The 17281-nt window shown below is 46.7% G+C and overlaps 2 protein-coding genes across 3 annotated transcripts in view; both read right to left on the bottom strand.

The window, feature by feature from the left end:
- Nucleotides 1–1016: 1016 nt before the first annotated feature.
- Nucleotides 1017–10831, bottom strand: cers2a (ceramide synthase 2a). Of its 2 annotated transcripts, XM_084696851.1 has the most exons (12): nt 10693–10831; nt 10116–10238; nt 6628–6801; nt 6146–6263; nt 5681–5799; nt 5365–5422; nt 5140–5190; nt 4805–4897; nt 3632–3760; nt 3344–3450; nt 3010–3163; nt 1017–2782 (listed from the first exon to the last, which is right to left on the bottom strand). In XM_084696851.1, exons 3-12 carry the CDS (start codon nt 6798–6800, stop codon nt 2624–2626), a joined length of 1161 nt encoding a protein of 386 aa, XP_084552977.1. In that variant the 5' UTR covers nt 6801; nt 10116–10238; nt 10693–10831; the 3' UTR covers nt 1017–2623. The 2 variants fall into 2 exon arrangements, with proteins under 2 accessions (XP_084552977.1, XP_084552976.1); XM_084696850.1 differs by lacking the exons at nt 10116–10238; nt 10693–10831 and adding an exon at nt 8919–9044.
- Nucleotides 10832–11164: 333 nt separating this feature from the next.
- The window catches only part of celf3a (cugbp, Elav-like family member 3a), a 22098-nt gene continuing 15981 nt past the window's right edge, over nt 11165–17281 (bottom strand). The window contains exons 5-13 of the mRNA XM_084696853.1: nt 16635–16714; nt 16025–16168; nt 15660–15798; nt 15212–15373; nt 15023–15082; nt 14496–14600; nt 14086–14229; nt 13802–13953; nt 11165–11951 (exon numbers count right to left, since the gene is read on the bottom strand). Of these exons, the coding sequence (XP_084552979.1) occupies nt 13826–13953; nt 14086–14229; nt 14496–14600; nt 15023–15082; nt 15212–15373; nt 15660–15798; nt 16025–16168; nt 16635–16714 (962 nt within the window). The 3' untranslated portion in view covers nt 11165–11951; nt 13802–13825. The remainder of the gene's footprint in view (nt 11952–13801; nt 13954–14085; nt 14230–14495; nt 14601–15022; nt 15083–15211; nt 15374–15659; nt 15799–16024; nt 16169–16634; nt 16715–17281) is intronic.

Here is a 17281-nt window from a genome sequence, read left to right as displayed (position 1 = left end):
CAGCGAAGAGCTGGGGGCGTGAAATGGAGAGTCCGACGCGAGGTAATACGATACATATTTGCAATTAGACTGGGGAGCCAGTGGAAGGACTAGCAGAAAACCGACCCTACCAATTTCAAATGGAGATTGTTACAGTTGGCCTCCGAGGGTGCCGGGGTAAAGTGATCCTCATTCCTCTGCAATTAGGTGAGGAGGACTTAGAGGCCTCGGCCAAAACGAGTTGACGGGGGAGTAGGTGGACCTGCTGTGTAACTGAGATAACTCTGGATCTGATTTCATTGAAGTATGGACATGAAAGAACCGTAGCCTACAAGAACTTATCTCTTCACCTGAGTGGCCTCGATCAGTCGTCCTTTTGTCAATCAATTGGCGTCTAGACTCTCACACACACACACACACACCGGCCTTGAGAAGGCCCTTGATGTTAATGTGATGGGCTTGCCTGTCCCAGCGTGATAGATCCCACGTATGTGTAGGAGCCAATTGGCACCACGCTATTCTCATTGACAACCGTCACGCTGCATAGAAAGCGCACATCACCTACGTTCACTTTTCAGAAATACTGCAGAGGAAAGCAAAAACGCCCTTCTACAGTAACTGGGCTTTTTTGTGTGTGAATGAGACTCGGATCTTAACACTTGTCAGTAGGGTCGGATAGCCTAGGTGTTGACCCCTGCAGTAACGGCAGGATGACTGGCGGCGTGTCCTGCTCCAGAGACGGGAGAAGGCAGCTTAAGTTGATTAGTTTGAACTGTGCTGACCGGACACCGTCGAATTAGCATGAGGAAACCAAACACAGGATTCTATCGGTTGACTTATCACGATAAACACCACTCATTACTTATCCTACACTTTGTTTGGTTGTGGGCTTCGTTCACAGCTTAGATCATGTTCCCTGCTAAGATCCTGTTTCCGCTGAATATTTTTTTAACCAATGACGTTAAGATTACATTTTCACGGAGGGTGGTGAATTCCATGTTGCGCTATTTACATGTTAACGAAATCAAAAAGACAAGTTGTTTCATCCACAATCATCTTTATCTTATATCTCGACAAGCGACGAGGCAAAATACAAAATAAAAACATTTGTAGCAGCAAAGCTGTATTTGGGGTGGGGGGGCAGCAAATTGGTACAGGGGCTTGGTCGTTGAGTTGAGACACAGACTAGATGACAGAGACAAGAGATAGGGTAAGGCACTGCAGGGAAATAAAGTACAAGTAACAAAAAGCAAGGATTACAGTACAGGGAAGGGGGAAAGACTTGAGGCAAGAAACAGACAGAAATTAAGTATAGGGTGTAGTTGTAGAGAATTTAGGCACTTGCACACAGAGGCAACCTTAACCAACATGGCAAACATACTTTGGGGCTTCCATTCTACTCTGACATCACAGAATCACAATCTCAATGCTTTTTTGTTAACATTTTTTCTCTCAAAAAGAAATGGACATGGACTAAACTCTGATTACGCTTACTTACATTACGCAATGCGGTTGACACTATGATTAGGGCCATGTTCAGCCAATTCTGAGACATATTTGAAACCCATAAAGTGCATCTTTAAATAAAAGGGCAAATGAATACTGATTTGAATGGATGAATGTGTGAAGGGAGGAACCGACCCCACTCAGTCAAGTTGAATTTAAGATGAAGACTGAACAGGAAGAACCGTGTTCCCTGTGAATGCAGACTGGTGACACACTCATAAGTAAAACATAAAACTAAAATAACAGATAAACTAAAGCATAATAACACAAGATAAAGTCAAGCTGGATTCACTGCTTTACTCAGAGATGATGGAAGCAAAACGTTTCTTACCACACTTTCTTCTAAAAAAGTGTTATTGTTTATTGCCAAATAGAACAAGCGTAATTGAACTCAACACTGGCACAGTTCGGGACTGATCATCAATGGCAACTAAAGATCTACAGTTAAATAAGTTGTCATTACACCAGTTCCATCTTTCTCTCAAGCTAATTTGTGTTTCAGTGATTCTAACACTGACCTGTACTGAGCCCTGTTACTCTCAACAGCACCTGCTCGCTCTGTCTTGGCAGTGGGGGTGTTGGCACAGTCCACGCCATTGACATCAGTGTGGATCCGTTGAAATGAAAAGTATTGGCCTTTTGCGTTTTCGGCATAGCAACATATCATCAAGTGTTAACCAGAGACACAAGATTAGCCTGCCTGTGCTAAACAACAACGCAAAATCCCGATATTTCATTTTCAGTTATGAACAACAACAACGCTTCCAGGCAGGCACGCTAGCGACTGGTGAGCGACATCGTAACCGAGACAACGGAAGAGGAGAAGGGACAAAAGAGAAGAGTTTGCCGCAAAACTCCCACCCTGCCTGTCCTCTCATTACATGTAGTGTGATTTACAGAGCGGTGAAACATGCCAGCAAACTAGGTGGCGTACAAGGAGGGTTTAGGTTCATGTGCGAGACTAATTAGTCTAAATGCATATTTCTTTTTTTTCTTACTATTAAGCGTATTGTGTGTGTGTGTCTCCCATTTGCACTAGACATGCTTTCCAAGTGAGTCTTCCTGGATCAGAAACACAGGTAGGACAGAATCTGCGTCCCTCCGCGCCAGCGTGCGTGCTCCGCCCACCCGCCCGGCGTCACTCCGCCTTGCTGTGGTAATGGTGGTTGTTGTTGAAGACGACAGCATGGCCGTTCTGCACCTGCCCGTTTTTGGACTTCTCCCTCCTCTCGCGAACCTCGTCCTCCTCCTCGGATTCGGCCTCCTCCCTGTCACTCCGCTCGTCCTCGACGATCTCCTGAGGAGGGAGAGAGAGGGAAGGCGTCAGCATGAAAAAGAGAGAGAGAGAGAGAGAGAGAGAGAGAGAGAGAGAGAGACAGAGAGAGAGACAGAGAGAGAGAGAGAGAGAGAGAGAGAGAGAAAGAGAGAGAGAGAGAGAGAAGGTGTCAGTATTAGAGTTTAAGAGCTGATCCTGAACACCAGGCTCTCTAAGGTTGTATGGTGGCTCTGCAGAAAAGTGCCTACGTTGTTGGGCAGGAACTTGACAACCATGCGCAGTATGAGGGCCGCCCAGAAGATATGCAGACACTGGAGCACGAACATCAGGCCATTGAAGAAGTAGTATCCAAAGAAGGGAGGGTAGAGGGTGGCTGGATAAACCCACGTAGTGTGTATGATCCTGCAAGGGACCAGCGCAGAACAGAGGCTTCAGTCACAGGCCTTCACACAAAAGACGTTTACAAAAACAAACAAACAAAGGAGTCGTATTGTCTCTGGTGCAATGTAAACCACCAGGAAGTGGTGTGTTCCTGTGCGAGACGAAAGAGAATCAGCGTGCCGTGTGACAGGAAGTTCTTACCAGAAGGGGAGGATGATGAGGCGCGTCACGATGAAGACGCCAGCGAAGAGGGTGAAGATGTAGTTGCAGGTTTTCCTCCAGCCCGCATAGTTGAACATCTTGGCCGACTAAAAAATAAAAAACACAACGAAAAAAAAAAAATCTTTTTCATATATTCTCCTGTAGAGGGCAGTCCCTGGTTCGAATGGTGGCCAGAACCAACAGCTGCTGAGTGAGTGAGTTTGCCTGGGTGTTCCAGTGTGTGTGTGTGTGTGTGTGTGCACGCCAATGTGTGTGTGAGTGTTGTACCTCCAACAGCCAGTCTGATGAATCGTGCACCAGCATTATCAGCGTACCAGCCCGAATGTAGTGGACCAGCCAGGAGAAGCCAATCAGAATGATGGTAGCAATATGGTGAATTATCTGCTCCTTAAAATCCTTCAAGGATGAGAGAGAGAGAGAGAGAGAGAGGCATGGGCAAAGACAGAGGGGAAAAAAATGAGGGTACAATTTCATTTTTATTTCTGTCCATGAAGGGCAATTAATAACATATACTGAATAATGTTCTGTCCAAATGACATATTGCATAGCCTTCTGTGATTAATTGATGCTGTAGATCAATGTCTTACAAATGATTGACTCAGAGTGACACATGTCAGTCAGGGTTGAGGTTTCACTTCTTTTCAGATACAACTAGTAACTTAAGCCACAAACAGAAAGCAAAACACTCTACCAAAACAAAACAGAAATGTTGTCACCAATGACGTCTTTACAAAACAGACATTTCTCACAAGCCAGCGAATACGTTGTTTTGGATCAGCAACATTAAGCTCAAATCGTCCAACAAATGAGTGGATTTATCCAAACCCTCGATAATGAGTCCAGTCTGCTGACTGGCTGGCGTGTCTGCCATCTTTCATTAGGCTGCGTTTGTGTACGTCCTATTGTTTGTATTTCTTATTCTGTAACCGTGCTCAGCGATCTCGTTCAGGAGTAACGAAGGGACTGAGTTGGGGCCAGCCAGTCAGGCAGACAGGTTAGTAGGAGTTCCTCAGAGCTTCAGTCACACATTAACTCACAGATCGGCCCTTGACATACACATTAACACCACAGCCCAAGACAAACACACCAGGCTGGACGCCACATGGCCAACAGAAGTGGCAGCCATCGCAGGTGACGGCCAGCAAGCTTATGCTGTCTCTGGCTTCACAGCCACTTGGCTCAGACTACGCTTCACTGTCAAGACCAGAGGACGCTCTCTACAGCTCGAGGGAATGAAGGAAGAGGTTTGGGTACTTGAGCAAACTAGCACATTTCACTTAATAATAATAATAATAATAATAATAATAATGTGAGGTTTTAATTTAGCGGATGCGTTCATCCAATACGACGTAAGGGCGGCGCGATTTGAACGTCCGACGTATTGATCTGCAGCCAAATGAGGATTAGCACTGAGGTATATTTATATCTATCCCCACTTACTTTGCGCTTGATGTCGAAGGCCACGCTAAAGAGCAGAGAGATGTAGAAGCCCAGTTCAATCATGTAGTACCAGTACTGGGATGGCAGCAGAGGCTGTGGGAGACAGAGGGAGAGGATGCGTTCAACTGGCAGTGTGTTACGGTTTTTATGATTATATTTTTATGTAGCAGATGCAATGTATAGTACAGGGGGGGGGGGGGATTGGGTGGATTTGAACCTGTGACGAAATGCTAATTAATTTGCTTTAATTAACAAATGTGTATGTTTCTTTGCAATAGCCATGGCGAAACTTTTAATAGAAGTGTGACTGTTTCGGCAGGTGTGTGTGTACGTACCATTTTGGGAAAGCCCCTCCACATCTCAGTCATCTCATAGAACCAGGGTTTCTGAGGACAGAAGCACACGCACACCAGATCAGTCCAGACACTCAGTTAACCCAACACAAAACACAGTTACAAATTACACTCATCCAGACCAGAAACAGTTTTACGAAAGGATGAATGGCAAATGACAAGAGAAATGGTCACAGGATGGTTGAGATGTGTACGGCGGGTACTCACATCGACCAGGACTGCCAGGCCAGCAAAGAAAGCAAGAAGGTAAAAAGTAAATCTCCAACTGGAAGAGAATATACAGCAAACTCAGAAACACTGTATTGGCAGACAACTATTTCTCCTGCAGCAGTCCGCAAGGTCACGACCCTACTACACAATCAGGCTGCACATGTCTACAGCTCAGGGTAAAGCGTCAGCTACTATTACAACTGACGACACCTCGACGCCAGAAATGATGTGGGCTGGCGTTGTGGGATAGCATCTCTAGTGTTCACATCAGGGCTAGCGTCTGGCTTAGCATCAGGGCTAGCGTCTGGGTTACCTAGCCTCGCAGAACTTCTTGAGCTGGCTGGGACGGTCCTGGTTCCTTCGCCGGCGGAACCACCTCTGGACCTGGAGCCCGGTCAGACCAGTCTGTCTGCTGAGGTTCTCTACACAACTCTGAGAGAGGGGGAGGGGAAGTGGAGGAGGAGGAGGAGAGGGAGGGAGGGAGGTAGGTGGGGGGAGAAGGACATAGAGTGAGGGAAAGAGGAAAAAAAGGGGGGTGGGGGGAGAAGGGGAGAGGGAGAGACAAAGGAAGGGTCAACATCCCGCGAGAGTCTTGAAAGTAAACAGAATCATCTACACAAGAGAGAAAAACGTTGTGTTCAGCGTAAGTAATGTATACACTGCGCTGACATGCCAGATTTAAGTACATGAATCTATTCTAAGGAATAAACGAATGGCCACTTGAGTTGAGTCAGCACAGCTGGAGGGATGTTTTCATGGTGGCTGTGGTGGGTGGTACCTGTGAGGGCTGCTTTGACCCTGAGGAGAAGTAGGCCTCCAGTACAGAGATGTGGGCCGCTCTGGCTCGTACCTTATCCGTTATTCCTAGCAACGAGGCCAGCTGAATGGCCACTGTCCTGGATGAGGGGAAGAGGAGGAGATAGGAAAAGAAGAGAGGAGAGTAGACAGAGAGGAGTGATCACCTGATTTAAATAAGAGATCACTTTCTACAGCCCAGGCCATGACTGAGTTCGAGGACCATGCAAATTATGTTTAATCTGGACGATGACGAATCGCCATCTATTGTAATGCTATTTTATGTCATCGCCGGCATAAAGTATAAAGTGCAGACGTGTGTTATGTTTTCAACATGGACGTGATCTAACTTGTAAATGTGCAAGAGCCGGCCACAGCAGTTGGACAGAGATTAGGGGTGTGAAACAAGAGTACAGGCAGTGAACCGTGTCTGGCCATCGACAGAGAAAACGATGACTCACAGACCTCTCAAAGACCTGTCGGATGACCAGGAAGCAGAGCGCGATGGGCAGGATGACCCAGAGGTCTCTTCCCTTCGCGTAGACCTCGCCGTCCCTGTCCTGCAGGTCCTTCCATCCCATACCAGCAGGGAACCACAAGCTGTCCTGCCATACCAGTTCACTCAGCCACGACAGCATCCTGAGAGAGAGAGAGAGAGAGAGAGAGAGAGAGAGAGACAGAGGGGGAGAGAGAGAGAGAGAGAGAGAGAGAGAGAGAGAGAGACAGAGGGGGGAAAGAGAGAGAGAGAGAGAGAGAGAGAGAGAGAGAGAGAGAGAGAGAGAGAGAGAGAGAGAGAGAGAGAGAGAGAGAGAGAGAGAGAATGGAGCAAGAAAAATAGAAAGAGGGGAGAGGGGAAGGGAGAGAGACATTTAGATGGGGAAAAAATAGAGAAGGAGAAAGGGGGAGGGGGAGAGATACAGGGACAAAAAAGAAAGGAAAAACATTATGAAATATTTTGTTTGATGTTATTCTTTACAGGGTGACATGAGTCTTTGATGTTGTTTTCTTTGGCATATGCCACACCCACATGATTGCTGAAAGACTGCATGAAGATACAGCTTGGGGACAATATTGTTTGGGACAACAGTAAATAATGGTTTTGGCAGGCAATCTCTTGAAGTGGAAAAATGATCTGGACGTGCAGGTGCATGAATATTTACATAGTCACTCAAAAATGCAAACTGATGCTGACTTTTCACACAGTAACCAAACCCCACCTCTGACCTCACAACATCTTGACCCCATGGAACAGTTGTCCACGTTGAAGAGCTCACCAAGCTAACGCAAAAACCTTCTAGCCATGCTAACGAGCTCAGTGGCCGAGCCTCGAACATCCCAAAGCCTTCGAGGCTTGTTAGGGTAGCAAGCCCTACGACTCGAGCAGAGGATCCTTACAAAATAGCAACAGGATCTGCTGTGAAAGCCGATGAAATGCCTCGTGACATCACCCCTGCTGTCACTAATGGAAGGCCGTGAAAGGGCTTTTCTTAGTAACCTGCGGACATAAGTATTGTCATGAAGGTGTGTGCCTCTCAGCTTACTGTGGCACCTTTGTGTGCGTTGTCACATGACGGGGGAGGGGGGAGGCAGGGTGACAAAGCTACCTGCCAGCTACAGTCCTGAAATACGGGTCAATGGAATAGAGAGCTTCAGATCCAACATGCCCCCAAACACACTCCTCACAGGACAGTCTAATACACCAGGACAGGGTGCAACCAGGAAGGCCAACTCCGACCCAATCAGAGCAGGCGGTTTGTGTTCGTGGGTGCCGCAGATGTAACATCCTGTACTTGATTTGAGACGTTGTTAACTGAGGCTGTATATAAGCAGACTTTGACCTGTCTCAGTCACAGTAACCAGTGACAACAGTAACCAGTAAGAATAGGAACCAGTAAGAATAGGAACCAGTAAGAATAGGAACCAGTAAGAATAGGAACCAGTAAGAATAGGAACCAGTAAGAATAGGAACCAGTAAGAATAGGAACCAGTAAGAAAAGGAACCAGTAAGAATAGGAACCAGTAAGAATAGGAACCAGTAAGAATAGGAACCAGTAAGAAAAGGAACCAGTAAGAATAGGAACCAGTAAGAATAGGAACCAGTAAGAATAGGAGCCAGTAAGAAAAGGAACCAGTAAGAATAGGAACCAGTAAGAATAGGAACCAGTAAGAAAAGGAACCAGTAAGAATAGGAACCAGTAAGAAAAGGAACCAGCAACTTGGTCCTGGGTTTAGTTTGGATCCATTCTGAGCAGACAAGACCAGGGGTGAGTATACCAGTATACCAGTATAACAAACTCTCAGACAGTTTACAAACTTTATTTTCTTTGTCTGATCACTCAAACTGAGCCACATTTGGCATTATGACAACATGCATGCGTCACCTAATTCACCAACCCATGCTTCAAAACACCTGACACCACAGATGATGTAAGCCTTGTAAAAGCAAAGATTCAAGCCTATTCAACATAAGTCAGAGGAACTTTGTGTCAGTGTGTCCAAAAATGTGCCACTGGACACTGGAGGGGAATCTGTGATTTTCATCACGACAGTTAGACAGAGGGTTTGTCTGACTGTAGTAACTAGAAACTCAAATTCCCAGAAGGCTTTGTGTTCCCATGAGATGTGAGAGCTGTACTAACTGCATTCACCATTAACCCCAATGGCAAGAAACACAAAGCACACTCCTGTTTGTGTCAGATACAAAATGCGAGTACGATTTGTTAAATCAGATGGAAGGTCTATGGGTGATGGTATACCTGTAAACCGGGAGGCATGTTTGGTAGGATAGGTGTGACGTCATTTCTGCCGAGCAGGACGTGGGTTGAAGTTCCGTAATATGGATTATAACTGGGTGTCGTTGGCACAATCCGCCCAGAGGGATACAGTCTAAAAGGGGTTGAAATTTCGATAAATACCGATTGAACAGGGTCGGGTTGTGAGCTGTGCTGATTGGAAGGCTGAGTGAATTAAAAATATATTTTTAAAAATAACCCGAAAAAAAAACAGAAGGTGAGAAACAAACACTAAATGGGGCATGACTTTAGTTGTGTTCGGAGGGGAAGCAAATTCAGGTCATCAGTCTCGGCATCAGACATGCGTTTTTATGGTACGCTGTTGGCGTAAAGAATTTCAAGAGTGGGTAGGTAAGCACGCAAGTAGGGTGGCTCCCGATCATAGCGGAATAAAGGCCTGGCTGTGAAGGAAACGTTTTCCCACAGATTTGCAAACAAAAAACGCAACTGTGTCAAAGAGAAACGTAAAAGGAACCAGGAAGGCCACTTTTTATTGCCGAGAAAATGCATTTGAGAGAAACAATGTTGCCTTCATTTCCGGTGTTAACTTTCGGCAGGTTGGGGGTCTACGCATCGTCGTTTTCTATTGCACAGGATACTGAGTATTTCGTTTCTATAACATGAAATACTCAAACATGTGATGGTTGAGCCTCAAAGCGTGACCTTCGTTTATCGCAGTACGTTCTTTAACAAACAAACCACGAGATCAACCCACTGCCCGTGGCCTATATGATTTTCATTCAGTGCAAATTATATTTGAATAATTCTTTCATCGTTCGTAACAGTTGTTCGCACCCCACGGTGGATGCGACCACATTTTGAGTCATAGGCTACACAAACACGTTTATGTATCGCCTTTCTTATGATAACTCACTGTAAAGCTATTGGACCTCTGAAACTAATTATAGCGCGAGGTGGGCTTGAAGGAAAGGCTCGTGTGTAAACACTGGTGAATAAGCAGCCAAACTGGAGCATAGTATTTAGTCAAATGAATGATCTACGCATATCGGAGATGACACATTTGACTGGACAATGTTTCTTTTTCTTTATTTTCAAGCTTATTTTTAACGGAAATATCTGATAAAACAAGTATCCTAACAAACGACAAGTAAATGACGGCAAACTTTTAAAAAATAATGATGGTCAGTCAGATGTACATACCTGTCCTTGTTTTACTCAGGTAGGGCACCGCGGTGTACCAGATCAATGCCGTTTCTGAAACACCTCCGTACACTCCCTTTGTGTCACTGTTGTTCACCGTCGACGAAGCATCAAAGATCCAACCTGTTGATCGGTGAAAAACGATCTGGATTCCGCTATCAAGAACTGTATGATCCGGTAACTCTGACGCCTAGTATGTGCATTTTCAAATCAAAAATGGTTTTCTTTGATTGATGTCCTCTTAAATTACACGTCTTACGGAGTTGCTCAGTAAGTGCACAAACCAAAAAATATATAGTTTACTTTTACGCCAGCTTTGAAAACTAAATGCCGAGAAAAGGCGTCAGCCCGGTTAGTTCAACGGGACTGTGCGTTGGGGATGGTAGGGTACTGGGTAGGTAGGGGGCGGGGATCTAGCTATTTAAAGTGACGACCTACGGCATGCAAAAAGAGAGTTCGGACATGTTTAAACTCATCTTGCCAAGCCCAAATTACCTGAGTAGAGGTGTATTTTCGGGTATTTCAAATGAAGCACACAGTTACTGTATTAGTGTGAGTTTAGACGGGCTAACATTACCTTTCCACTGTCTTTGAGACTGCAGAGAATTGCAGTTGACGGATAATCTGAATCTTTCTGTTTGAACGGTGTCCCGCAGCTATCACTGTCAGAAATAAACACACATAAAACCCATCCAGGTGTGGGGGATGGCCACAGCTCTAGGCTTCTTCCTCTCTAAACTCCTCCAGTTCCTGCTTTTTAGGATGTTCTACAATGCTTCTTAGATCCTGTAGAGGGCAGCAAACGCCACTGTGTCCTGTAGTATCTCGCCTATTCACAAGGATCAAACGAGTTTGAGGTTGTTTGTACCGTTTTGTCCGTTTGTTTTAAATATGTTCCGCAAGGTGGCACGCGACCAGGCGTGTCCTAGATATACACTCTCAAAACACACACATTTTCTAAATTGTACTTTATTTTCATTAAAGACATATTTTTAAAACAGCAATTGTAGAGAATAAATAAAGAAACATTATAATGATTTTCCCCCCATAAGTACATTTATGTAATTAAAAACTCTACAATAAGTGTATCCATGGTCTTGCAGACCACTGGAATCCTCAATTTTCTAAAATAAAAAATTGCCATGTCGCCTCCTTCATCGATTGATTAACAAATAAATTAAACGTAAAAAATCAAGATACAAAATTCCCAGCCCTCCCTCGCACTAAGCCAATACTAAAGTAGTGGTAGCAGAGAATCTTAAAACTCACAAAGGTTTGTCTCTTTCACTTCATTGAAAACCAAGGTATTTACAAGCGAAAAGAAATGTAGTTCTCTTCCTGCGGAATAACCCCCCCCTCCCAATCTTCTAATTTACTTTTAAATAATAAACTAACTCTACATAACAATTTTACCAATGGTATAATCATACAGAATAGTATTTTCTTTTTTTTTTCCTTCAATAAAGTTACCATCCCTCTTTCCTATCCTCATACCTTATTTGCTTTTGTTTTATGGACCACAAATCACACTATACAGTAAAACCCTGTTTTAGTAGAATAAAACCAGTGATATGCTTCTTCATGTAGACCTTGGTGGCTGGCAGTAGAAGAGATGTATATGTACATAATCGGACGGTATCCAGCTATAGAGTATAGGGACACCAGAGTCACCAACACATCTGGCTTTGTTGTTATTTTTGCAGATACATACAATATATTCCTTTATTTTTTTCCCCCATGTGTGAAGTGTTGTTGCTGTGCTATATGGTTGGCGATACAACCAAAAGGCTGGGACATCCCAAGTGGTTTTCTTGATTGAATTCTTACACGTTTTTCCTGCGAGATGAAAGAGAGAAGAAATCAAGAGAAGGTGATTATTTCGTCCTCCGAAACGCCAGGTACCATGAATAACCAAAACAGAAAAGCTCTTGATAACTGTGTTAGATAGAGCTGCATAACCCATGTCTAACACTTCCGTCTCATAGACGCCTTCGTGTTTTTATTTATTTTTATAGCTTTGTTATACAAGCACTGCCTGGAGTCCCATGCAACTCACACGGTTACAACCACACTGTTGCTGGCGTGTGCACGTCCTAGCACCAGGTATGATTCTCATCTCTTTGTGGCAGGCAGATAAATATATTGAGAACATGCACAATAGGAATTCTGGGTATAATCAATCGTTAGGTTTTTTTTTTTTTGCCATCGTGGTGTTCGAAAGTCACTAGTAGACCCTCTCACGCACCAAACCAAGGTGTTAAAGATCTCATGTTGCCTGGGCGGTCCAAATAATCCTATAAAATGATCCAGTAATGTGTGTGAAAGGTCGCATACAGCTAGACGTGTGTGTTGGGGTTGGTTAGCATGGCTGGTATAAGTCGTTGGTGACCCAGAATTCCTAGAGAGGAATGAGGTTCCTCAGTCAACAAAACGCATCACAACCCAGTAGGCCTCAGAACCTTCTGAACAAGGTTAGAGTTTCGGACTTTGCGCGTCCATATTCACGTCAAATACTTTCATTTGGATCTACAGACACCGACAAGTACACACACACACAGCTGACACACACACGCTCAAACACACAAGCACACACCTTCACGCAAACACACACCCACGTATAAATATACAGATCTTATCACCCACTCACTGGGGCACATATATTATGCACAGTGAAACCAAACAGAGTTCAAGCACAAGGTCAAAGTCACTTGGATTAAATTACAGCTGAACAGAAACCCCGCACTCACCGAAACTAAAACACCAAACCAACTAAACATGGGGGATATGTAAGAATGATAATCATGACAAACAACGAAAAATAAACTAATCAAACAAAAAATCCTCCAAAGGAAATATAGAATTAGATATATCATCTATTGTTACTGTTGCTCTGGGCAGCGGAATATTTATCAACGAGGCAAAAAGAATGTCATGATAATCAATTGCTTACAAAATCTGTGGTATATTGACAGTTACTGATCAGTGTTTGCAAGGATAAAACCAGGACAAATAAAAGAGGAAAACACAACGCACCAAACACAGTTCATGGTCGCCACAGCAACTCGCCATGCATTAGAGCATGGGGAATCAAGGCAACGGCCCAAAATAAAATTGCTAATGGCAACCACCACAGGCAATATCGCCACAGCAACCAACACAGGCCAATTAACTTACAACTGTGAGAGGAAGGGGGGGAGGATTTAGCGGTTGCTAGGCAACCGTAGCCATAGCGACGCGATCTCCAGGATATATGTATGGACGGGAAAGTCTTGAGATGTTTTGATGTTTTTTTTCAGGAAAATGACACATGACACATCACAAAAACAATAAATGAAAAGTAAAAAATTAAATTAATGACGAATAATTTCTGTCTGCAACCCTATCATAGAACACTTGACGCTAAACAAACAGTATACGAATTACGTCAATCTTAAACATCCTGTCTCTAGCAATTACACAAGGTGCCTGATTCTAGCGGTAACCTATTTCATCATGGGTGACTTATTGTTTAGTTCCACCTGACAGAAAGATGATGCAACATCACCCTGGGACTAACCCTCCCCTCCCTCCATAACCAATCCACTCACACACCCATCACCCGGGCCTGTCAGCCCCATCCTTCCCTCCCTCCCCCTCCCTCCCCCTCCCTCGCCCTCCCTCTTCTCCCTGTTCCTCCTGGTACTCACCCCCCTCTGCGGTTTCAGGCGTCCCTAGTAGGGCCGGTTGGCATCCTTAGGCCTCTTCAGCTGTACCTTCAGTCTCTTCATGCCTATCTGGAAGCCGTTCATGGCCTGGATAGCGGTCTGGGCGCTGGACGGGTTGTCAAAACTCACGAAACCTGACGGAGCCACACAGCGACAACAAGACACACGGATCAGGAAGCGTAAAGAAACACGTCAGGTCGTTCTGACACCAGGAACGAGGTGCCAGTCACAGGCCTCGCGCCTCTGGAATGTCGCTCGTCACTCACCGAAGCACTTGCTCTGATTGGTGGCGCGGTCGACGAAGACCTTGGCGGAGATGACGTTGCCGAAGGGCAGGAACATCTGGAGCATCTCTGAGTCTGTGAACTCCTGGGGCAGGTGGTAGATGAAGATGTTACAGCCCTCTGGGCCTGGGGAGAGAGGAGCAACAGAGGGAAGGAGAGGGGACAGAACAGGACAGGACAGGAAAAGAAAGGTGAAAAGTTAGAAGCTTCTCACAATGTTCAACCGGGATCGGTTTTCCCCTTCCTGAAGTGTATGAAATCAGTCCAGAAGAAGACTTTGACGTTTACCAGAGTGAGTCTAGGAGGAGGAGAGGATGATGCAAGGAGAGGAGAGGAGGAGGAGTGGTGAGGGCAAGAAGAGAAGAGGGGAGAGGAGGAGGACAGGAGCTCACCTTCTCTCTGCTGCAGCTGTTGTGGCTGCTGGTGCTGCTGGGCCACCAGGGCTGGCTGATGGGGGAACGGCTGGCCCACCAGCCCATACGCTGCAGGGTAGGTAGCTGTGGGCGGGCGACAACATGTTAACATACAGGATCAGCAGGAGAGAGAGAGAGAGAGAGAGAGAGAGAGAGAGAGAGAGGGAGAGAGAGAGAGAGAGAGAGAGAGAGAGGAGAGAGAGAGAGAGAGAGAGAGAGGAGAGAGAGAGAGAGAGAGAGAGAGAGAGAGAGAGAGAGAGAGAGAGAGGGAGGGAGAAAGAGAGAGAGATAAAAGAGAGAGGGTTAACATTGAGAACTAGTGAGAGAGAGACAAGGAGAGACTTCAAACTCTCCAAAGTCCGATCGACAGATCACAGAGTCATGCCCTCAGTGGAGTGGTAACCTGACAACCAGACAGGTGTCTGTGAGCGTCTCCCCGCTTCAGAACAGACCCACGGAGGAGGCAGACCCAGGAGGGGGGCAGAGAGACCAGGCTGCAGTCTCACCTGTGTAGTGCTGCATGCCTGTGTAAGCTTGCTGGAGGGGATCCAGGACAGGACTCTGGGCTGGGGGGGGGGGGGGGAGAGAAACACAGCACATGTATGTTCACACGCAAAAAAAAAAAACCGTTTCAATCATGCAAACAGCACACGCTGGGTGTTATTTTCCTGTGTGCAGTTAAACGAGCAGGGTACCTTGGTAAGAGTGAACCCCATTGGTGTAAAGGGCTTCGGGCGCTGACTGTCCATTGGGTGGCGCTGGGACGGTGGGGTAGCTGTTGACAGCGATTGGTGGAGGCAGGGCAGGCACTGGGGGGGCCGCGATGGCGGGTGGGGTGCTGGTCCCTGGAGATATTGTCCAACCGACACAGGGAACAGGGATGCAAACAGGCATAAATACACTGCAGGAGGAGAAGGGCAGGATGAGAGCACTAGGTGGTCATGGGGAGGGGGGAGGGGGGGAGGGGGGGAGGGAGGGGGGTGTGATGAGGGGGGTGTGGTGAGGGGGGTGATGTGAGGGGGGTGTGATGAGGGGGGTGTGGTGAGGGGGGTGAGGTGAGGGGTGTGAGGTGAAGGGGGTGAGGTGAGGGGGGTGTGGTGAGGGGGTGAGGTGAGGGAGTGGGGGGGGTGAGGCGGAGGCAGGCCTTACCTGAGGAGGGAGCGAGGGAGGCAATGATGCTGCTGGGGGTGAGGGCGGCCAGTTGCTGCATCTGCACAGCCGCTACCGTGGCAACAGGAGACAGATAGGCGGACTGGGCGACCAAGGACTGCTGCTGTACCAACTAGAGGAGAGGAGGAGGAGATGAGGAGGAGAATGAAGGAGAGGTTAGGACAGAAGGGAACAGACAAAGGATAGGGAGAGAGAGAGACGGATATCAAATCATCCATTTGTTCTTGAAGAACACAGACCAACAAGAGGACTTATGCGTATACTGTGATCATGGTGTATGAGTGTGTGTGTGTGTGGTGGTAGGAGGAGGTATTAGGGGAGGCAGGGGGTACACTCACAGCCTGTGTGTAGGCGTTGTAAGCCCCAAGGTGCAGGGTCATGGGGCTGATGACCCCCAGCTGGGATGCAACCTGCTGCATGCGGCGGATCCCTCTCTCCTTCTCCGAGTCTGCGAACTTCACCACCAGACTGGAGGAGGCTCCCTGTGGAGGGGGGGGGATCGGGGTGGGTCGAGAGATAACGGGAGGAAGAGGCGTAAAGAGAGAGGAAGAGAGAAAAGGACGGAAAGAGGGAGAGAGAGGAAGGATGGGAGGGGTAGAGGGATGGAAACAGAGTGATGGAGAGAGAAGGAGAGGTGGAGAGGGGTGAAGGTTTATTAGGATGAAGAAGAGAGGACAGGAGACGAGGTAACCTACAACACAGACAAGACGTTCTACCACTGCTCTGCTGAGAGACGTGTGTGTGTGTGTGTGTGGGGGGGAGATGTGTGTACGCAGGAGAGGTGTGTGTGTGTGTGTGTGTGTGTGTGGAGGGGAGCTGTGTACGTGTGGCAGGGTTAAACTGTAGGTGAGTCATGCGTGAGTAAGTGTCTAAATGAGGATTTAAGGTGTGTGTGTGTCAGTCTATGGACTGTGTGTGTGTGTTTCTTGCGTGTCTGGTTTGACTGACCGGGAGGGTGCGACTCCCATGCAGAGCGCTGATAGCTGCCTGGGCCTCTGAGTTGCTCTGGTACTTCACGAACGCACACCCTGCGGAACACAACAAACCATCATCAGACCTGACACACACACACACCCTACGGAACACAACAAGCCATCATCAGACTTGACACACACACACACACCCTACGGAACACAACAAGCCATCATCAGACCTGACACACACAGTCTACAGAACACAACACACATGATCATCCAAACTGACAAACGCCCAACAGAACTCAAGACACAAGATCATCAGACCTGACATACATACACACACTTGCACGCACGCACACACACACACACACACACACACACACACGCACACACTGTAGCCTTCTACAAGACAGCACTGTAACCCAGGCCTGTGCCCTATATAAATACATTAAGAATCATCTTACATCCCACACATGGCCAGTTCTGGCTCCATCATTAACTGTGGTCCACAGGATTCACGGCTCCATCACTCACAGCTCATAAAGCATGCGGCGCGTCATTAGCTCTGACCCATAAAGCCTGGAGCATCATTAGTCATGCCCCATACAACAAAACAGAGGATATTTAGCGCTGGCGTACAAGGTGCGCGGGCGCAGCCGCGTGACGTACGCATGCCCG

Source organism: Hypomesus nipponensis, chromosome 4 (genome assembly GCF_054491055.1).
Source record: "Hypomesus nipponensis isolate SF chromosome 4, ASM5449105v1, whole genome shotgun sequence".
Taxonomy (NCBI): domain Eukaryota; kingdom Metazoa; phylum Chordata; class Actinopteri; order Osmeriformes; family Osmeridae; genus Hypomesus; species Hypomesus nipponensis.
Note: the sequence above shows the minus strand (reverse complement) of the source record. Positions and strands in the feature narration are given on the sequence as shown.

Excerpts from the sequence above, each read along its gene's own strand:
- cers2a (XM_084696850.1), bottom strand. The coding sequence starts at position 8,962 with ATGACGTCACACCTATCCTACCAAACATGCCTCCCGGTTTACAG. Across the intron at positions 6,802-8,918 it reads ACATGCCTCCCGGTTTACAG|GATGCTGTCGTGGCTGAGTG; the intron begins GTATACCATCAC and ends TCTCTCTCTCAG. Across the intron at positions 5,800-6,145 it reads GGTCAAAGCAGCCCTCACAG|AGTTGTGTAGAGAACCTCAG; the intron begins GTACCACCCACC and ends CCCCTCTCTCAG.